Source organism: Strix aluco, chromosome Z (assembly GCF_031877795.1).
Source record: "Strix aluco isolate bStrAlu1 chromosome Z, bStrAlu1.hap1, whole genome shotgun sequence".
Classification (NCBI taxonomy): Eukaryota; Metazoa; Chordata; class Aves; order Strigiformes; family Strigidae; genus Strix; species Strix aluco.
Window position 1 is genome coordinate 64,284,016 of NC_133971.1, and position 23,701 is coordinate 64,307,716.

Consider the following 23,701-nt stretch of genomic DNA (forward strand, 5'->3'; position numbering starts at 1 on the left):
ATTAACAGCACAGAGTGCAAGGTTTAGACACAAACTATAAAGGACTTCTGAGCTGAAGATAAGTAAGGTAAGAGGGAAAAAAAACCCCTGCACGTACTGTCTGACAGCAAGACTTCTAAGTTGCCAAAATAAAGCAGCTGTGCAGAAGGCTAATGAAACTCTAGCATGTACTACTGAGCTATTTTTAGCAGAGATGGGGAAGTGGGAAGTATTAATACCATTCTACAATGCACAGCTAAATCTTCATTTGAAATTCTGTGTGCAGTGCTCTCTTCAAGAGTGATGAACTAGAACTGCATGAAGTATAAAAAAGGGATATTAAAATGATTAGAGTAATGAAATATCTATTTCGAACTTGGCTTGCTTGCCTTAGACAAAACTTGAGAAGCGTTATAATGCCTCTTTATAGGAACATATAAGAAGGGGTAATTTTTGAGGGGGAGAGAAATTTTTAAGGGAAAATTAAATTTAAGATAAATGCCTAATATCCAACAGTCCTGACTAAATTTCAACTGGAAATTAAAGGAAGGTTTCTAAATGCCTTGGAGTACAGCCAAGGAATAACCTCCGAATAAGGTCGTGAATGCAACTAGTGTTCAGATGAAGCTTTATAAAGTTATGGAAAAGACTGCATCATTGAGAAGCTAATGTACTGACATCTCAAGGGTTTTCTGAAGAAATTGGATGAATTATTTGTATTACAATTATTGTACTAAATCCGTGCTTTGGGTTTTGTCCATTGATTGCAGAAATCAGCCAAGGAGTCACGTTATCATCGGAAAAATTAATATATCAAGTTTAAAAGAAAACAACAAAAAACTTTTTTTAAGTATTCAGTACCCAGATCTTTTGGTTCTCCAACAGCACAATTTAATCTATGGAATGCTTTCAGACCTCTGTTGGAATCACAGTAATATAATAATACCAAGCATTGTTTCAAAATTCTTCAATTTATTTTCCAGAGCATTGTTGTGGACCAACTGAAAAGCCAAATGTTGGTAACCTGCTGTCCCAAGAATTAGAATCATATTGTTTTTCAAGACAATGATTGGCTGATACCTATTTGGGGATTTTTATTAGAACACTGACATGACTATAATATGACAAAGTAACTGAGCTGCACTGAGAAATTCAGTAAAGATGATTGTTAATACTTAGTAAGTATTATCAGAAGCACCTGCAATTTTTCTACAGCTGTAAGTCTGATTCATACATGTACACCTGAATGTTTGAACAGGCTAAGTTATGGACTGAATTTTAGATACTGCATCTTGGAATCTGTTTTTAATGTCTCATCAAGAATTTTGATTTCCTAAGATGTTATGAGGTTTCCACCATTAAAGATGAAATAAATTAAAAAGATTTGGAGCACCAGCTAAAAAGACTTTATCTAATATATGGCGCTCTTAAATTAAACAAAAAAAATTAAGAACATAATAGGGAATAGAAGCTGAATTGGACTAGAAAGATAGTAATTTCTTTTGTACTTCAGATGATCTGCTACAATATTGAGGGTGAAAGGGTGATGATAAGAAATGTGTTACAAATGTGCCATATATAGCAGTGATTTGCCTACTTCAATATTCCTGAAAGCATTTATTTTACAATGAGGTCACTTAATGCAATTTGTGTCTCCTATGTAAAGATACTAAATAAACCAGTGACGAATACAGGATTTTCCACACACTACTCACTATGACAAAAAGGAAATATTTAAAAAAAACCAAAATTACTGTGCCAAACCCCTGCTCTGGGATTTCTGGACAAGAAAACTTCATAAAAAGATCAAAGCTACCTTCAACAAAATTCACACTGCAAAATGCCTGAAGAAATTACTTATATGTGAAGCATGTGATGAATATTCTGCTTCCAGGTTGAGGTCCTTCCAGCACTTCTTATTGTTTGCTTTATAGAAGCCAATCCAAACTCAGAAAATGAACTTGAAGTACCAGTGGCTTACCTTGGCACGACTTGCTGTCCAAGGCGGGAGTGAATCCCATCTCACACTCACAACGGTAGGCACCAGGGACATTCAAACACTGTCCATTTTCACACAGATTAATATTTTCTGCACATTCATCAACATCTGTGGAAGACAGCAAATTTCTTTGAAACTACATGTTTCACTAGCAAAATACACATAATATTATCCTGATGTTCAAAATAATAGTGCTGTTGAGTATTGTTAATATTAAGCAAAAAATTGACACCTGAAGATGAAGTAAACTGAAAGACTGCAGAAAAGCAAACATAATGTCATTTCCAAAATTAGTCCTTTTATCTTGCCAGGATTCCTTACTCCTTGTCTTTCATTAACAGATTTAATTTTTTTTAAATAATGCACAGTTTTCAGATTCAGTACTATTAGCTTTGACAAATAAGTTGGATATTTTGCTTACAAAGTTAAAACTTTGTCCTCCTGGTATATATTGCTATGTTACTTTGACATACAATACATTCAAAAGGCAAATTTTCTTAAGTGAATCACACGTAGAAAATTATTTTCATATGTATTTTAGGAAATACTCTTTGAGGATTATGAACATTACAACTACCACTTGCACACTACTGGGGATTCTTCTAGTATGCCCCCCAAATTATTTTTTTTTATTTTAACAGCCATAAAAGAGCAGAATGACAAAGCAAGGCGTTCACCATTGCAGTCATCATAAGAACTCATAATTTTGTCAGATATGCTTATGATTGTCCAAAGAAATTTTCGATATACTTTCTTCATTTTAGTCAGTCCCTAGTATCTCACCTGATTTTTAAAAAACAGATCTGCAAACGGTGTGTGTTAATAATAGAGATGAAAGTTCTTGTTCATTAATCACAAACTTGAAACATAGGCAAATATTTGAAGATCCTTATTCTGTCATAAAAAAACCTTACAATACAAATCAGAAGACTGTCTTGTTAAGGTGTAAATTAGATTTTGATTTTAAATTAGCCAGTTAGCTAATAATGAATGCATTCACATTAGTTTCTAGATATTTTACTATTATCAGGATTCATTCCTTCAAACCTTCAGATTTGCTGACTACATATAGGACACGTTAGAACTCAGGAGCAGAGAAAGAAATTGTTGCATCTCCACTCTGTAACTGATAAAAAACACAGTAACTCAATAGTTGGCTATTAATGTTTAATATAAAATCTTTACATTTCACATAAACCTTTACACGTCAGTTTATTTCGAATCACTTGCTGCATGCTAAACAATGTTCATTATTAATAGTGAGCATTTACCAAAAAATTTAAATGCAGACATCATAGGCAATATTTTTTAATTGTAATTTGTTTTTCTGTTTAAAAAGTCCTATGTTAATGATTAAATCCTGCTCAACTAACATAGTGAGGGGAAAACAGATGATGCCTTCCCTGCCAGAGACAGACCTGGCCTACAAGACAGGAACCGTAATAGAGAGCTGATGTTTTGTCTTCTTGACTAGAGAGCCTGCTGCTGCAAGCAGCACATGTGCATTAAAAAAACTTGGCATGAAGATGAGAAGAAGGAAGAAGCAGACAGTAACTTCATTCAACAAATGGGCCCAGTGAGCCCAATTTGGCACAGAAATCAAAAGAACAATCAGTTGCCTCTGTTCACATTTCTTCAGCAGATAGGAAGAATCCTGATCTTAAAAGATACTTTTACATCTCTTATCTTGCCTTTCAGGCTTAGACCAAATTTGCAAAGCTTCCATGAAGCAGAAACAATCGATCACATGTCAGCTTTCACAGAAACTTCTTACCAGAACAAGCAAATCCATCCCCAGTGAATCCCCCCGCACAGACACAGCGGTATGACCCTGGTGTGTTCACACACTGAGCGTTCACGCTGCACTGGTGGGTCCCGTTGGAGCATTCATCAAGATCTGCACATCAGGGGGAAAAGAGTGCAAGCAGTAACAGAGCAGTTAGCATACTTGGTTTACAATTAACTGCCAAGCTAACAGGCAGAACTGCAAAGATGATTTATGTCTCCATAAATACATGAAGTTCTCTTTAGAAGATACAGGATTAATCTATAGTAATTTCATTTTAATATTTCTTCCTTTAAGTTAAAATTCATGGGATTGGGTAAAATGTTCCCAAGCCATCAGATAGAATTCAGCTTACTCATTACTGCCATACATTTGGAGAGTCTTCTCAAGCAATAGAAGAATGTGACAACAATGTAACCCCATAAAAGCTAATGCAAGCTTTCTTATTTAGTTGGATGTCAACTTGGATGAAAAAAAAAAAAAACAAACAAAGGAAAAAGAAAAGAGTTTTCTTCCCCTCAAGGGCATGTTTGATGGGAATGGCCATATGGGTCCATGACGTAAGAGTCACACTACCTAGTGCTATGGGGTAGCCGACAGCCCCTTCTCACTCATCTGCGGAGTGGTCTCCTGGAAGAACACTACACCCAGGAGCTATTGTAATTATAAGGATGTTGCCAGGAAAACTTTTTAAAAGTCTTCTCCTTCAAATGGGACTTTTTATTTACTTAGTAGAACCTCACATAATTTTAATTAAATGATAATAACAAAGACATGGGGGCCTTCCGCTTTTTCTCAGATGTGGCTTTAAAAGCTTAGAAGATCTGGGCTGCAGTAAAATCTCATAGTATGGTACTTTTACATATTACACCAACAAAGCCTGATTCTTAAATGAAGCTCCTCTTCTATAGATCCCAAAATGTTTGGGAAAAAAGGTAAATATTACAATCTTTTACACACCAAACTAAAGAATGAAGGCTAGGGGACATGATGCTACTCTAGCAGCTCAACAAAAGTAGAATCAAGTTTCCCATACTTCAAGTTCAATCTGCTTTATATTAGGGCCCATAAACTAGCCATGCTACAGAACATTTACAAAATATGGTGTTAATTAACAGAATTAATATCTTACTGTCAGGAAATCACAAAAAAATTTCCATTTTGTTTTTGACTGATTTTTAAGATTTTCAACATTCTAGCACTTGTATATAAAATTTGTAAAATACATAGTTAATTCAGTAAGAATTCAGACAGGTTTTTGAGATGAAACCAGTTCCTTCCTCAGAAAACCAAATCCCTGAAACATAAGAATTTTGCATACCCATCTATCCACAGAGTGCAGCAGATGTAAGAATAACACTTTGTTTCTAATGCAGTAATCACATAGTCACATTAGATGCTTTCATTAAAAAAAAGTAAGAAAGATAAAAGGTTTGTTTTCTATATACTTACCAATACATTTGATGCCACTTCCAACCCATCCTTCTCTGCAACTACATTTAAAACTTCCTGGTACATTGACACATGAGGCATGCATGTCACAGTTGTGAGCACCCATTTCACACTCATCCACATCTACAACCACAATGTAAACTATTAGTATTTACATCAAGAGCACTGGAATATTACAAATTATGTTCCTTTTACATGTTGTTTATTTCCACTGCGCAGGTTTGTAGTCCTTTAAAAAGCAAATGTTCAAGACTACAGAGTAAGTCAAGCAAGTTACTTTGTATTATGCGTTAATAAAAACTAGTGACAATTGAATTTTTATTTTGTTCCTTGTTTGCAAACATGACAAATTTAGTCTGCTCTCCAACAATTATTTTTCAGTTTGAAATTAAAGCTATCTTCCAGACATATTAAAAATGTTGATCTTTTTATGTCTTAAAATGGGATGAGACCTTTGGGTGCACAGGCATGTTTCAGTTATAAAAATGGTTAGTCCCAAGATTTTAGTAATTACAGAACAAATTCTTAAAGACCAAATTATAGGAGAACTTCTGTCAACTCTTCCAGAAGAATAAATTTAGATTAACTTAGCTTCTTGAATGCAGTGGACCCAGCTTGCAGAAGACAAGGTACTGCTTAACTATCACAGGAACTTGCAGAGTTTGAAACTGACTGACACCGATTCTTTAAAATTTACTGGCATGGGTTGAAGGATGACATATGCTTTCCCTTTCACATCACCACCTCTTTTCATTCTTTTACTTTTTTTCTTTTGTCCTGTTTTTACACTACAGACTTATTTCCTGCAGCTTTAGTTGACAGATGAATTCATACTTTAAGTATGTATGACAAATGAGTACTGATAAAATACTTCTAATACAAATGCAGCTGTGCCCACCCAAACTATGTTTCGTACCACAAATGCTCACCCAATCTACACTGATAAAAGCTTTGCCTTTAAGATTACAGTTATGTAAGGGGCCTCTCACACCATATGGTACTGGTCAAGTAACATATCTTGTCAAACTCTGGATACATGCTGACAAATGTAAAATGCTTATTCTTATATTTACTATTGTGTACAGATACCAATCTCTGACTTGTGTGTGAACATCTGTGCATTTATTTTACTTGAAAGCCAACCAAGATATGTGCACCTGAAAGTCAACCAAGGTACGTGACATACGTGCTGGAAATTTGCTCTACCTGTGCATCCAGTGGCTCCTTTCTTGACTGAGTATCCTAGCTGGCAGTGACAAATGAAGGAACCTTTAGTGTTTTCACACTCCCCAAACATACAGATGTTGGAATTCAAATCACATTCATTCACATCTGTAAGTGCACAGAAATTCATTATTAGTTGAACATTACTGTCATTTAACAGCATACTTTGTCTTTTTGGAATACTTTCATTCAGGTGAAAATATCAGAAGCATGGTCCACCCCTATGACATGTGGCATTTATTAATCTTCTTCATAATGTATTTCAGCCGTTCCATTCTGTATTCTTTTAATTCCCTAAAAACAAGTAAGGATGAATGTGTAGCCCAAATACCACAGTGTTTTCTAATTTGTTTAGAATGATAATTATTTGACTATGAAGTCAATTACTTCTTACAGGAATGACTTTAAAGCATTTTTAAAAAACATGTTCTTGATCATAATATAGCTATAAATTTCTTCCAAAGAAGAATTTACATAGTAAATTGATTACTTCTTTTGTACTGATACTATCTACAGGTTTCAATTTGCACATTTTGATTACTATTTAAAATTGAATAATGATATATACAAGTGTGTTGATACCTCCGAATAACATTTGTTAAAATTATAAACACAAGCAGTTCTTTTAGTAAGAATTCATCTTAAGAAAGACAATGAATCTTATGAAACAATGAAACTGGTATAAGAACAAACTAGACTTGGGTACCTGTCAAGCGGGTAACTGAGGAGTTTTATATGAGTGTTCTGAGTCATACTGCATATGGCTCATATGGCCCAAGGGCTTTTCAAATACCTTGTCCAATATTTCCATTTGTGCCTTGAAATGATATTCACTAACAGTATTATACTATGACATTAAAGACAGCTACTATACTGTGGACGAAAAGGCATTTCTGGTATTTGTAGTTCTTTTGAGTGAAGTAAGATGCCATGTAATGCAGCCAAAGCAGAGGCCCACATCACATATAAATTAAAAGTGTATGGAATATAATTAGTATTAGCTTGCCTTAAACCCCAATATAAGCATGTTAAAACAGTGTAACTAGCAATAGCATATAAGTATTGTGTAATACTGTGATGGCACAGTCAGACACAGTTTTGCGTAAGGATATGAGCAAGGAGACTGCCAAAAGGACAAAGAAAGATGGGTGTAGCTGCATGAAGGACATGTCAAAGTCATAGAAGTTGCCAGACAAAGGATGATATAAGCACAAGGGACTGCAGATAGGCAGGAAAACCTCACAGGTACACCAGAAGAATGACTGGCCACACAACAAAACAAGACAAGACCTACAAGGAGTAGAAGGGACCCTCCTTTTTGAGGGAGGCAATAGCATAAAAACAAAAGCATGGAAAATTGAAGACGACAGACAGACTCACCTCAGTTCCAGCTTTTCTTGTAAACAAGCGCTCAAGCCCAATCACCTTGACCTTTGTGACTAAGCAACACAAAGGGCTGGAAGCCAGTCAATGCAAACTACCCGCAACAGCTCTGTGATACTGTATACTTGCATATAGTTTAGAATGGGATTGTTAAAAAGTAAGTTTTGTATGTGCAGTGATAATGATCAATAATGTGCAAGAACTGACCATTGGCAAATGCGTTGTTATTAAATGAATTTAGTAAAATTTAATTCTGTATTTTAAAACAGGGCTGATTTCATCAGTCTTCTAAATACTCTCATTACAGCAACCTTTATTTCCCTAGTATATTCAGTTGTTACACTATGAGGCAAAGAAAGCTGCCATGCTCTATGTCTCTTCAGTTGCAGGAGCTGCAGACTTATCTCTGTAGTTCTGCTTGCTGAGACATCCCTGGAACATAAGAATTGACCTGCTTCTTCCAAAATCTCACTGGAAAAGCCTGAACTATGAAGCATATCAAACAGGGAACTCAACATCACAAGGAAACTTCAAACTCCTTCTCTTAGTAGATCATATCATGGCTATGAGTAGCTCTGGCACAGCCTTCCATTTAGGTTTCAGGGAATGACTATGGATCATTGGCAGCTTTTTAGTACAGACATATCTATCACTTTGCTATGTCATTAGAGAATGGGTAGCTAGGAAATATTTTTTACTAATGATCCCAAGTGTGTACGTGTGTGTGGCAGAGCGAATTCCTTGTGAAAGAAACAAAGTCCCTCTGATTGTGAAAGAAGCTGAAATAAACTTCAAGACATTTCAAGAGAGGAAGAAAAATCCAAATGTCTATCAAAGCTAAGGTTAAGTAAGAATGAAAGAAGAGGTCAATAACCATTGTCCTAATGGTGCTGCTGAAAGCAAGTTTGGGAGAAAGTAAAGAGCAGAGACATTAAGAGCATGCTGTTGAGAATAAATGCTTCCAAAAGTTAGAGCTATCTCTGGCACATACAAAGACACGAAGCCACCACAAAGGTAACATTCAAGAAGTCAGGCTGCAGGTGGAATGGGGAAAGACCCTTGCAGAAAGAACAGGTGATAAGTTACAACCAGAAAAGTTTTCCCACAACCATTTAAAAAACCAAGATAGTCAGAAGGAAAAACAGGGCATCAGGACTGTAGATGTGCTCATGTCAAGACTCCCTTTCCAGACACTTCCAACAATTGACTGCTCAGCACGTGCTGCCTTGACGCAGACTGAAGTTTCAAGAGAGAGGTAAGTTTGCTACTGATGTCTCCCTGTTCTTCCCGATTTTACTGAGTGTTGCATGTATGATGAAAACTTTCCATTAGGAAGAAAACATCTCCTAAAGAATAATGTAGTTTGTACCTGAACTGTGTTTTAGATTCTTATACTGCATGCTAAATCTTCAATATAGGCTTTCAACTATAATACAAGGCTTCAACATTATTCTAGAATTTACCTAATTTGAAAGCTAAATAGTTCATAATTAAAGATCTGGTTAAAAACTTGAAATTAAAACATAGTCTTATTGTGAGTTACACCTAGGTCAACTTTTTGTCTTTATTCAGATAGCTCCAATTTTACACTAGTTAAATGACAAAGATCATCTAATTTCACATACTGTCATATAAATACAAGATACTACAAATATTTTTGCTGAAAAAAAAATTAAGTACTTTGTTGAAAGTAGTGTTAGGTCCAGTAAGAAACTGCAGTTACCCCAAAGGCTTCTTGACAAACTGGGTGATGCTGTTAGCAAGGAAAGCAATTATATACATGGCAGAAATTCACACTTTCTCACTGTAGGTTTCTAAGTTTAATATCAGATGCTGTTTCCCTAGAGAAGAATATTTAAGAGCAGTTGTGTATAAAATGAAAAAAAAGTACAACTACTAAGATGGCTAATACGAAAAAATTATTGAAAAGATGAATTCTAAGTTTTTAAGTTCTTTGCGTAAACATGGAGTCTGTGCACAAAACTGAATACAAGAAACTGAAATAACACCAAAGTGAAAGTGAAAAAAAAATTTTAAATTCAACCCTAACTATGGAAGAAAATAGACAAAACCAGCTCAGGACAGCTTTGCTCTGCATTACGTGTAACTAGTTTCTCCCCAGTGTGTGTGTGTGAGTGTGCACACGTGCAAAGTGAATGTTTGTTTGACAGCTCTCACGAAATATAGAAACATGTTGTTAGTATAGCCAAAACCACATTAAAATATGAAACATAAGAAACTTTATATTAAATCTAAAAGGTAAGAACATCATATAAACACGAAGATAAACTAAATAGGTTAGGTTAAATTGAGGAGATACTTTTATTTTAATTTCCTTTATAATTACTTATGATAACTTTCTGTAGTTGAGGGAATAAACTAAAACATTTTTAAGAGACAGAACAAAATGCTGGGGCACTCAAATAATCTCTTCTCAATAGAGGTGTTTTAGAGGAATCATATAATTACAATTAAATCACTCCTATTTTTGGAACTATGTGATTTCATTCATCTTTAAGGACTTTTCAAATGTTTTTCTACCCTTCCTAACATGATAGTGATAGACAAGAAAGAGCCACAGATTTTTTTTTTTATACTATACAGTTTCAATACCTACTTTCAAGGATTCAACAGTAAACCCTAAAACATTAACTGCAGAATTTTTAAATTAATTTAAATTAATTTTTAAATTAAATTTGGTGTATACAGCTACTTACCAATACAAGTTTTCATGTCCATAGAAGCCATAAATCCATCATAACAGAGACAGCGATATTCCCCTGGAATATTAGTACATTGCCCACCATCACAGATATCCGGACTGTTTTCACATTCATCAATATCTGGGGGGAAAAAAAAAGCAGATAATAATTCTGTCACTCTGGTATGGATCGCCTAAAAAAATACCATATTCATATTGGCTGAAACACATGATGCTGAAACCTTTAAAAATATTAAAGCCTACCTGCACATGTCCTGACATCTGGCATTAGAGCATAACCATCACTGCAGCTGCATTCATAGCTGCCGTCTGAGTTAGTGCAGTGTGTGTCACAGCCTCCATTCATTATCATACATTCATCAATATCTGGGGAAGCAACATTAGTAGTAGTAAGTCTGCTTTTATAAGGAAAAGTCATCTTCTCTTGCCATTTCACTTAGCAGATGAAAAAGTTTATTGGTGATATGACTGTGAATTTTATTCTCACTCTACTATCTCTGATTTATATTTTGTTCATCCTTCTTGCTTTCAACTGCGTTTTCCTCTGTTGGAGCAAGTGGCTACTTTTAGCTGTTGCTTTTGTTCGTACATATTACTAGGGATGTAAAAAAAAGTTCAAAACACAACATGTGGAAAGAAGGAAAAGCCCTGAGAAACTTATGATTCATTAAAGCTTGAAATGTAGCACAAGTTTATATTTTTGCAAAAAAACCCCAAAACCAACAAATAAAAAAACCTCTCAATACCTCTGTTTTCCTTACCAAGGTGATGACAACTACATAATTCAGTATTACTACAGTGAAGGATTTAAGAGATGTATACAATAAGGAGAAAAAGTGAAAGAGAAACTATCAATGCATGGGGCTCTTCTTGCTTAATCAAGAAATCAATATTTTCTAGTTGTTTTTAATGGAGTAGTACCACATGAATATTTTTTCTGAAAGTATTCTGCGGAGTTCAGTACAGCAACAATTTTTTTATTACTTCTTTATATTTCTAAGGTAAAAGAAGGGTCCAAAATAGTTCATGATATGCCTAACAGCAGACGAGAAGATGGTCCTGCTCAGTTTCAAAAAGAAGGTAGGAAACTAAATAAAAACAAAGACAGATGAAACAATATATGCTGAAGCACAAATACATAGGTGAAGGTGTACAACACTTGCCTATGCAGCCTTGTCTGTCAGGAGTGGCCTGGTACCCAGAATTACAGGAACACTGGTATGTTCCAACTATGTTCACACACCTGCCATTTCTGCAGAGACTGTCACTTAGTGAGCACTCATTTATATCTGGAAAAGAATCATTCATATCAATTACTTGTTATTCAGAATGCAGACTCTAACTGCTCAAATGCCAGAGAAAGAGGGTCAGAGGCACTATTTTAAACTGGTGGCTTTCAGGCTTTTTCAACTTCTTTCTTGTTCTTAGCGTGTTCCAGTTCAAGGTATGGAGCTCTGAACAGTATCTTTAAGCCAGTGTCCGAAGGTTTATCTTCTTTGTCTCTGGCCCACAAGCATTCACTGAACAATCTGCTGGTTTAAACCAACTCTTGAAGCAACTATGCATCAAACACAGAAACCAAAGAGATAATATGCATTATGTATTTTGCATTTTTTCCACCATTTTGGTGAATTATTTGCAAAAAGGAGAGCTGTATTTAAATAAGGGATGATACTTTTTTCTGACTGTAGGAACAAAGTTCACTTTGTGCTTGTATGTATTTCACTTGAAAGTTGCCAACATGAGTGGTACAGTCCTTTGAGTTGCTAAATAACCCGTAAGAGGCCTGGTGAAATACTCCTCTTTGAAGTCAACAGCATTAAGGGCACTGGAGATTTTACAGGATCTGTTACAAGGCTTTAATTTGAAGATATTCATATAAAGGAGAAGCATGAATTTGTGTAAGATACTCCTGAGACCCCATCCTTGCCAGAGGCAAAAAGTTTTTATAGCACAGATGACTACTCTTCTTAGAAGGCTGAAGACTACTATTCTGAGTTGAAACTCACCTATGCATTCCTCACGTGACAGTGACAGCTCATGTCCCAGGGGACAGTCACACTGAAAACTCCCTTCGGTGTTCACACATGTACCACCTCTACACAGCAGAGGGTTGCGTTCACATTCATCAATATCTGCGAAGAAACCATAATAAACAAATACAAAAGCATTACTAAGGAGCAACAAAGAGAAAAGCAATTTCAGTGTCTGTAAGTGACAAAATCTGGAGGTCAGAAATAAAAGGATTGTTTCATTGAAGCAGTGCTGCTCCTTTTGTCATACTGCACAACAGGGCAAACAAAAAACCTATACATTATTAACTCTAAAAATGGGTATTTTTTCCCCTCTAGAAAACCAGAAATTCATCATTCAAAATTAAGTATTCTAGGAGACACAGGACACAAGAAAAGACAGCAACTGTTTGGATGGTTGTTACTTAGAACAATGTATTAATGTGATGAAATTTTCAAAACACTGTTTCTTAATGCAACCAGACACCCATTTCTGTATGCATGGAAATTGCTGTCTTTGGATGCTGTTAATAGGGAAGTGTGTGTCAACTTTTAATTAAATGGCTATTCAGTTTGATAACTCCTACATATGTCGTCCTGTGGCTGAGAAACATGCTTGCTACAGTTTATAATGGCAAACAATATTTGACTTACAAACCTGATAAAAACAGCTAACACTGTAGATGTGGATTAAGAGAAATATTACAAAAAGATGTTCAAGGTGCAGGATGCACTCATATTTTTGGGCTCCCAGGAAGCATCATGGCTACCTATTCTTGAAACTAGACTATTAAGATAGGCAGGCTAGTGTTATCTCATTAGCCTGAGAACTTAGCCAATATACCATTGGGTTTTGCAGGTTATTCACGTGAGGAAAGAAACTACCTGATAATAGAATTCAACATGTCTTTTGCTATAATCCTGCTTGGATAGTCCTCACAGCTCCAAAATGTTTTAATTGAACATTATGCCCTCCCTTAGTTCCTACACAAGGTCCTCAAGAAGTAATTTCTTGACTTATCTCCTCACTCTCTGCTTATTTATGTGACATCTTGCTTTCCTGCCTTGTTCTTACAGATAACATATCTCCACCATACAGTACTGATTCTCTGCATTTGTACTGTGTCTCTCATAAACACTATTCAGCTTCCACAATTTAGCTTTTTTGTTATGTTCATCTGTGATTCGAGCAATGATTTTTTGCTGACTTTTGGAGTATAAAAGCATCACAATTTGCAGGACATCAAGTAAGGTGATAGGAGGCCTGCATGGCCTCCTGGCACACAGGGGCATAGGACCACTTATCTGAGTTCAATTACAAGCACAAAAGCTCCTTGACAAACTCGAACACAAAAAGGAAGAGTAAAATAGGCAAAGGCAGGGACAACTGATGCAGGAGAAATACAGAGCACTGTTTTGAGTGTGCAGAGATGAGGTTAGGAAAGCCAAAGCCACCAGGAGTTGACTCCTGCAAAGGATATGATGGGTATAACAGCAAAAAAATAAGGGGAAATGGGGGAAGTGAGCTGCTGACAAAGGACATGGAAAAGACCCACAAGTGCTAAGAGAGAGCTGGTCAATGTCATTTTGAAGCCCCTCCTGACCACCCTTGAAAGGTCATGGAAATTACACAAGGATCTTTAGGGTGGGAGGAGAGGAAATGCCAATACTATCTTCAAGAAGGGCAAGGAGGAGGACCCATTCATCAAGACGAAAATCTGACTGCATTTTCATTATATGTTTCATGATGTATTTCATGAAGTACTCCACAATACTAACTCAAGATTTTTTAAGATGGCTAGTAACTTTTGATATCTCCATATCTATTCTTACAACGTTAGACAGATTAGAGAGATGTGATCTTTCATGAAATGCTCTCAGAATTTCTTGAGTCCTAGAAGAATCAAGGAAAAGTGAATTACACTACTTTTGAAACTCTAGCCTTCTATTCCTAACTTCACCAAATGTTTGGATAGCTCATCAGCCACTTTAAAACTACATGAATGAATAGTTGCTGCCATTCTAAAACATCTATACAGAAACGTGTAAAAGTAATTAGCAAAAAGAACAAGCAAAGCTATATGCATAGTACATAGACGTGCTGAATTCTATTATTAGGCAGTTTATTCCCTATCTGTCCTATAAACTGTGTATCAGTTTCATTTGTTCAAGACGTCACAATAATTATGCATAAGAAGTGTTCAGTGGATCAGACCAGAGTATAGTACAGAGTACAGTCAAGCTTTGTATGGTAAATGGGCAGACTCCAGGTCATCCTGCCAATACTTACCCATACAGTTCTTCATCATCATAAATCCACTTTCATAACCATCAAAGCACTCACAGTCAAAACTTCCAGGAGTGTTGACACAAGTACCACTTCCACATAAGTCTGGGGAGATCCGGCACTCATCAATGTCTGTTTTATAGTAATGGAGAGGTAGAAAAAGTCAAACAGAGTTTAAGGTTACCCTGCTTTTCACAGAAGTGCACACTTGGCCATTATAAATCAACTCTACAGAAATCATATATAATATATAAATCAAAAGAGAAAAATGAAATTAATTTAATATTTAAATGAATATCTGGTTATGCGAAACAGTTTGTGGAAGATTCATAACGCAATGCCTTCAGAGCTCTCAACTACAGATTAAACTATGCAACAGGTAGGCTTCCATTAAGTGTAATTTAAGGTTAGATTTCTAAGGAAATTACTAACTGTAACAAATTCTGAGTTATTATTAGAGGTATTATTAGAGGGGAGGGGGGGGGGGGGGGGAGGGGGAGGGGGAGGGAGAGGGAGAGGGAGAGGAGAGGGAGAGGGAGAGGGAGAGGGAGAGGGAGAGGGAGAGGGAGAGGGAGAGGGAGAGGGAGAGGGAGAGGGAGAGGGAGAGGGAGAGAGAGAGGGAGAGAGAGAGGGAAAGGGAAAGGGAAAGGGAAAGGGAAAGGGAAAGGGAAAGGGAAAGGGAAAGGGAAAGGGAAAGGGAAAGGGAAAGGGAAAGGGAAAGGGAAAGGGAAAGGGAAAGGGAAAGGGAAAGGGAAAGGGAAAGGGAAAGGGAAAGGTCTTTGTAAAACACTCTGGTAGTGAGTCAGGAAGCTAAGGAGGAATTTGTAATATGGATATGATCCAGTGAAACAGGTCAGTGTTGAAGGAGAGGACTGGAAAAAAGAACTGGATAGCCTTATATTTACTATCTCCTCATGTCTTTCCAGATTTCTGCCTTCCTCATTCTACTGCTCATCCAGTGTTTTTGGTGTGAACTAGGGTTAAATGCCTTTGTTTCATGTTCTCCTCTATACCCTCTACCTTCAGCTTCATTCACTACTATGTAATTAACTTTTGCATATTAAGAAATCACGAGTCTTTACAGGGAATAACAGAGTATTTGAAACAATGAAGACATTAGTCCAGGATAGGGCATAGGATTGGTTCTGTCATACAAGAATTCCACAGAGCAAGGAATCAAAGAAGAGCATCAACATGATTGCAGTAAGTTGGTTAGCTGGGTAGTAGACTCATTTGCCTAAGTGGTTGAGGAAAACTAGGAAAGTATAAGCTTAACTAAAAAAACTGTTAAAGATTTAAAACATTTCTTTTTTCACCACATGCCAGAGTCTGTTTTGCCTCTGTATTGCCAGGTCAAGATAGTTCAGTCCTCACACACAAATGTGTGGAGGTGTCAGATGGTAACCCACGTGGTGGGCCTGGGATGTTACAGAGTACCTGGCCTCCTGCAGGCTTTATAAAACATTTTGTTGCTAATTTAAACCAAAAAAGAAGTCTTCCATTTAATAAAACGTGGTTCTCCACAGCTGCTCAGTGGAAGATTTTCATCAGAACAAACTTTCAGTGGAAAACTACCAAAAAAAGCGTCTGTAGGGAGAAGTTTCCTGATTTATTCCTGTTAGTTTAGAAATAAAGTTTGTTAAACACATTTCTCATCAATGCAATCACTATAAAAACACAGAAATCACCAGTTAGGGCAATGTTAACATCCAGACCAACCTCAGTCAACATGCCTTACCACCCACACTTCACATTACATAGACAACTGTGTGGTATAACAAAACCTTCTTCATTTTCAGCATAGAGCCACCCACAATGGTTCTCATAAGAGCTATTCAGGTTCTCATGAACAGAAAACTATCAAGGTTATCTTCTGTTCCAGGCAGTAAATAACAAAACATTAAACTTTCAAATTAAATGTACATCTCTTCTTGAGTTAACGCTGCACTGAAGTCAGAATTGCAGAGGTGCCTCTGCGTGTGCTTGGCTATCAAATCAAAATGAAAATGAATTTGCAGTAGAATCTCCGAGTTCATTTGGTAATACAATGATCAGACAGTAAGAAATGTAAATTAAGTTAATCTGTATGTTAAAACACTGAACTTGGCTTCGCCAGTGATCCTCATTGATTTCTCAGGATGTACTGAGTAAGCACGACCAGAGCATCTGTAACACCAATTAAAAAAATTCCTAATCTACGTGTACAAAAAGAATGTTACATTTATTAAAGAATCACTCTCTGAAAAGCCATTCTGTCCAAAGATTAAGCTCTTAGAAACTGAATTACATTAATTTTCCACATCACCAAGCTATGGAGGTTCCTTCAAAATGCCCCAGGCATATGGTAGAGTCCCCGTGGCAGAGTCACTGGGTATCTTCAAGATGGACAGGGTGCTAGATAGCTAGATCTAGGCTCCCTTTCCCACAAAAGGTCCTTTCAATCTGGACTATTCTATGATCCTAGTAAAAACTGGGGAAAATGCAAGACTTACCTGTACAGTTTCTTTCCTCCATATCTAAAGTAAATCCACTGTTACATCTACATTTGAAACTTCCAATTGTGTTTCTGCATTTACCATTCATGCACATACCAGGGAACACTTTACATTCATTGATATCTATGAAATAAAACAAAAGATCATTCTTAAGCACAAATGTATATATAATTAATGTGAATTTCCTGTTCCTTCTTACCAATCATATTGGGCATAAAAGGTTTGGGTTGCAGGGGACTGGAGGGATGCCCTCCCCCTACACAGGTTAGGAGAATGGAAAAATGAAAGTGAGAAGGCAAGCAGGAGGGGACACTGTTGGAGACATGACTGGAGATGCACTTTTGGAAGGCAGAACTCCATGTCCGAGGAGGAAACCCCAAAGCACTGCCACCCCTGGAGGACCTATGCCAGGGAAGAGACACCCCTGAGGGACCACAGCCTGTGGAAGACCCACACCAGGGCAGGGACACCCCTGGGGAACTGCAGCTGTGGGTGACCCATGCCAGGGCAGACACATCTCTGAGGGACTGTAGCCTACAGGTGACCCAAGCAGGGGCAGGAACACCCTGAGGGACAGTGGCCCATGGAGGATGCTTGCTGGGGTAAAGACACCTCTGAGAGATTGTGACCAACATGCAATCCCTGCTGGGGTAGGGAGATCCCTGAGGGACCATGACCTGTGGGTGATCCATCCTGGGGCAGGGACAACCCCCAGGGACTACAGTACATGAGTGATCCACACTGGTACAGGACATCCTGGAGGAGCATGGGCTGTGGACAACCTACGCTGAAGCAGGAACACCCCTGAGGTCCTTTGTCTATGGAAGAGCCCATGTCAGGGCACAGGAAATGAGTAAGAAGGAAGGGGCAGTGAACAAAAAGACTAAGCAACAAAGGATGACAAAGAGAAACCACTGCAGGGCCCTGTGCTGCCAACTGCCTCATCCATGGGACCAGTGGGGGCAGACACCAGGAAGGGTGGAGCAGAGGTGCTGGGCTGAAGCTGAGCCTGGCGGTAGGGTAGAAAAGATGGTCCCCTACCTGTTGAATTGTTTATGCTTTCTTTGCTTCTCAATATCCAAAGCAGTAATGAAAACTTTATGTTAATCAGCAATCAACCAAATTCAGTGAAACTTCCTAAGTTGAGACTCTTTTGCCCATGATGTCAACACGTGTATTGTGTTCTAGTTTGCTTTGTACCACAATGAATATTCATGGTGCTCCTGTGCCAGCTTGTAAAAGATGTAACCATTACCTGGTTGATTAATTGAGATTGCCAGAGTGGTATCTGGAGCTCAGTTTAGAAAAGGGTAATTTTTCTTTTGTTAAACATTGAATGAAATGTTTCACCTCTTCTAAACGCATTTTGCTGGACAGATGGATAACACAGGCTGTTAAAGGATCTTGCACAAGACAAATAAAGGTTTTTCCTGTGTCAATCTCTCTCATAGGCACCCCCCAACAGCATTTACAAACTTAAATGAGCTCTTCTTACACTCTTTGATATAATTGGCCGGATCAATGTCCTTACCTGAGAATCATCTTTGATGAAACAAGATTCTATCTCCTGTATCTATGTGTTAAGTGTGAATGCAAGAAAAGTGTGGTCCAAATACAAAAGCAGAAACAAGATGCAAAACCTTACAAAAATCTTGGAGTGGACAAGATTTTATTATAATTATTAAACAATTAAGAATTTATTATTTCTAATTAAATAATTTTTAATAAAATAAACAATTATATTATTAATTTCCTTATTTGTTTAGCAAATCACCACTTAACGTTAAGAGCTTTGCCTGAGAATATTATCTCCTGAAAATCACAACTTATTTATGGTGAAGTAGAGGTCCAGTCTGTTAGTTTTCTCAAGTAACTCAACATATTTGAAGACAAATGTTTCAGAATACATCCGTTTAAAAATAAATAAAATACTAAAACATTTCCAGATCACCTCAGCTTCTGCACACAGAAATTTACAGTTTTTCTTCTCAGTTCTCAATCACCTAAAATATCTCAGATCTGGTTTCTTAACATTTTCCAGCCTCTTCAGTTTTGTTTTTGCTCTACTGCAGATGAAGCTGGTAAAAACTGGACAAAAGACTTTTATTTACTTCTTTATCACTGCAGCTCATTATTATTGCCCTCATAATTTTAATGCAGCATACCCCCTTGCCTTTTAACCACTTATTAATTCTGCAAACCGCAGAAAGAACCCATCCTTCTTAAGTCTCTCTTTCAGAGAACCCTGGCCAAATTTTAGTAATATTTTACATTTACATCTTAAATCCCTGACTTTGTGGAACTTCATCTGACCTTTAATTCACTCTTTCCAAAGCACTACCTCAAAAAAGGTGCACATTTTCTGTTATTCTCATCATTTAGAGCTCTGCTCCCTTCAGTCCTGTCATAGTAATTTTCTTTTTTCTCCTTACCAATTTCCACCTTTTCCTTTTAGGCTCCTGTAACACTCCTGAGCACCATGCAGGCAGAGTTTCCCACCTGTAAGGTCAGCTCTTTCAGGCAAACACTTTTACAACATCTCTAACCTCAAATATATAACAAATATAGACACAAATCCTGGCATTTTCTCAGAATATTCACCCAGACGTGCCTATAATTAATTTTTAGATCCAAGAATTAACCCTTACCTTTATAAAATGGCCTGCCAGTTAGAATATCTCCCCTGTTGGAAAAGCCAGGACCTCTGGGGCACAGAGCCTCATATTCCTTGGTGCCAGGCTTAGGACACTCCTCGCAGTCAGAGCCCCAGGCAGCCCCCACCGCACAGCAGCAGGCATCCATGCGAAACTTGCCAGGCACAGACTGAACGCACTCATCTTCATCCCATTTCAGGTAGCATTGCTCCATGCGAATATCTGCTCATTTTACAACAAAAAATAGGCATTTTACCCTTTGCTAAAGTTTTCTGTTTTTCAGAAGAACCTATTTCTGAGGCACAAGTATATGTGAGGCTCAGTTTCTGGGAGACAGATTTCTGCTCACGACTCTACGCTTCTGCACAATGTTCAGCCATCTGAAGTTGCTAATACTGCACTATAGTTAAGTTTCTGTATCTCTGCTGTACCACATAAAAGTATAGGCATTTCTTTGGTTGTCTTCCAAAATCATGATATACCATTACTCTGACATGATCATGCTTTTTAGGTTTCTATGTGTATTTGATAGGACAGAGACGTGTAGTTCTTTACTGTATCAGGCATTCTCATTTACAAACTGACCTGCATTCATAGTAAAGAAAAAAAGAATTCCTACCTATGTTTATTTTATTAAATTAATTTACTACACAAGGAATACAGAAAAAAAATTCTGAACGTTGTTAGGCCTAGCTTAACACCAGTTAGCAGGAAAAAACAATATGGTTTCCAGAAAAATTAATTATGGTTATACTTAATGGTCCCATTTGCAGAAAAGTAGGTCAACCAAAAGATAGATCAACCAAGTGTGCAGGCAAAATCTGGACTTGCATACCCAACTGTCAGGAAAAGTATCACATACTGGTCTATACACAGAAAAAATTAGCGTTGCTATATCTCACAAACAGTAAAAAATAACAACAACCCATGTGAAAGCATCAGTATATGCCATACTTTTCACTTATTTTCAGTAAAGAAAAAGTTTACAATTTTTAGAAAAAATTTTAGTAGTTGTTAAAATTTAAAATTGATATCAAAATGGATTGTTAAGTCTCTATGTGATAATTTCTACAACACAGGAGAACTTCTATGCCCAAATTCCAAATGTCTGGCAAATAATACCAATAATGGGAAATGGACAGTATCAGTTATAACAGTGCTAGAGAAGATGTCTGTGATACTACGCCGAAATTTATTGGTAGCTTAATGCTCTTCAGGAAAAGAGTTATTTTCGTTGTGTAAGGAAGATCACAAGGACACACGTGTCTGATAAAATAACTTCTTTACATATTCTAGAGCTTCCTGACATGACTGAAATGGACTAGAGGTCAAGCTGTATTTTCAGGATAAATATAAGCATTAATACTTCATATGATATACTGGACTGGAAGTTAGAATTTAGCAAACCTAACAGAACTCTTAAATGCTTAGTGTAAAAAGCTTTGGAGAAGATGCAAGATATAAAAATAACACAGATGAGCTGCTGAACTGTTTTCCATACAAAGTTCCATTCAAAGTTGTTCAGATTTATAATATCAATTTATCCTATGCACATCTGAAGTTAAGCCATTTAGAAGCAAGTAGAAGAAATGAAAATTGTTCAAAGAATACTCATGGTTTCCTGTAAACTATTCTGCATCAAGATCATATTTACTTTAATTTTCAGAGACTCAGCAAACACACTGATAATAAGTATTTGCACTAAAATCACTGTAGTGGATCCTGCAGGAAATAAACATACCTCAGAAATACATGACATAGTGCACAGTGTAGCATAGGAGAAGGCACATATCTTGCAATACAAAAGGTCATTTTTTCATTAAAATAAGAAAAGGGAACATGGCTTTGAGAGTAAAGGAATCCTGTGTCTTGCTTGAAGATAGCTCCTTTGTTCCAACTTTATATCTACCAACCACTATTAAATTCACACCTGTCTATCAAATTTCTCATTAATAAATAATACAGGGCTGATGGACACAGAAGTCAGCGACTGGCAACAGAATTACTAAGCTGGGGAGGGGGAATTGGGGGTGTGTGGAATATAAAGTAAAACCTAACATGCAAAACTGCGTATGATATGCACAACATAACAGATACGTGCATCTCGGCAGACTTGGTTTTGAATTGTTTCTTTTTTCCTGAGACATTTATACCGATTGTACATACCTGCTTCATTTCAAAATTCTGCTTATTTAAAGAAAAAATCTCTAGGATTACATTCACATTATAAGAAACCACAACCTGGTAACTGTATCAGCTATTGGTAAGGCATAGTGCAATGAAAGCAAAACTGTTTGCTTAAACTTGAATTTGCTTGAGGAAAGAGAACACTGTTGAAATAAAAAAATAAAGGTTAGAGTAGGAAAACCCTTGACGTCAAACAAGGGCTGAAAATTTTTTTTGGTTCTGTAATCAGTATTGTACTGTATAATCAGTAATCATACTGTTACAGTCCTTAGAAGTGGTAAGAAAAATTAATATGGATTCCAGAATCTATTCTAAACATTCAGTACCCCAACTTCATCTTTTTTCATCTCTGACCATTGATTTCTAAAGGTGCATATTAATAACACTAACTACACTTTCTACAGGATACTTCTGTTTTCTTGAACTTACACAGGGGTTCAGTATTTTCTACACCTGAAGTACCTTCCTAGAGAAATGCATGTGTTCACTCACAGATATCATGTTTTGTCAGTAGAAGATACTTATCTGTACATCAAAGATGTAGTCTTATTTTTATCTACATTCATTCTGATTACTCTCAGATCGACCAATTTGCACCAGCATATTCGTGCTACAAGGCAGTATCTGAGTTACACAAAATGACTAGATAGCAATAGAGAAAAGCACCATTCACACTGCATTACAAGCTGCTGGCTGACCAGCTAACTGCTCATCACCCAGCCTCCTAGTGACTCGAGTCAGGACATTTCTGTTCATTCGTGGGAGTCAGAGCAAGGGCAGCACTCTAGCAAAATGTATTGACTGCGCTGTGGGCAAAACAAGTTTTAACACAAACATTCATATTCCCCCACAGGATTAACAGCTGTTGCCTGAACTGGCATGGACACTTGATATCTAAGCAGGCATGAACTAAAACATACACTTGACAAACTGCTTTTGGAGGCATTCAGAAACAAACCAAACACCCTTTCATAACCTTTTGAGAATAATTTTGGACAACTGTTGGACACAGCTAAAAAGCTGGCAAGAGTAGAGTGTGCTCTTACCTAAACACACTCGCCCTGTTCCATCCAGTGTCAGTCCTTCAGGACACTCGCAGTGAAATGAGCCTCTGCTGTTGACACACCGTCCATTGGGACAAACCCCCGGGAAAACATCACACTCATTTACATCTGTTGGGGAAACAAAGAGTTGAGTTATATGCTAACTCAAAGGAGACAGCTACAGCTTTATTGAGAATTTAAGCTACATGAAAGAAAGCGAGAGGCTTCTATCCATACTGTAGGAGGGCCTGAACACTTCCGAACAAGCATCTTGCTCAGTCTCAAGGGAATCTTGCAAGATTGTCAAGTCATAGGGCACTAAGATGTCACATTCTCTAAGACAAGATGTTGGATATGGATGAGAGAAAGCAAAAACTAAAAGGATTAAATTTATTTTGGAGGAGCAGCTCCATCCTCTTTGCATCATTTTGATATTCTCCAACAGTGTAACATAACACTTCCTAACAGTCACTGTTTG

The 23,701-nt window shown here is 37.1% G+C and overlaps 1 protein-coding gene across 1 annotated transcript in view; it reads right to left on the reverse strand.

The window, feature by feature from the left end:
• The window catches only part of FBN2 (fibrillin 2), a 175,823-nt gene that overhangs the window by 44,651 nt on the left and 107,471 nt on the right, over positions 1–23,701 (reverse strand). The window contains exons 23-34 of the mRNA XM_074811874.1: positions 23,227–23,352; positions 19,988–20,215; positions 17,337–17,462; positions 14,848–14,976; positions 12,555–12,680; positions 11,709–11,834; positions 10,789–10,911; positions 10,541–10,666; positions 6,423–6,548; positions 5,217–5,339; positions 3,753–3,875; positions 1,961–2,086 (exon numbers count right to left, since the gene is read on the reverse strand). Coding sequence (XP_074667975.1) covers positions 1,961–2,086; positions 3,753–3,875; positions 5,217–5,339; positions 6,423–6,548; positions 10,541–10,666; positions 10,789–10,911; positions 11,709–11,834; positions 12,555–12,680; positions 14,848–14,976; positions 17,337–17,462; positions 19,988–20,215; positions 23,227–23,352 — 1,608 coding nt within the window. The remainder of the gene's footprint in view (positions 1–1,960; positions 2,087–3,752; positions 3,876–5,216; positions 5,340–6,422; positions 6,549–10,540; positions 10,667–10,788; positions 10,912–11,708; positions 11,835–12,554; positions 12,681–14,847; positions 14,977–17,336; positions 17,463–19,987; positions 20,216–23,226; positions 23,353–23,701) is intronic.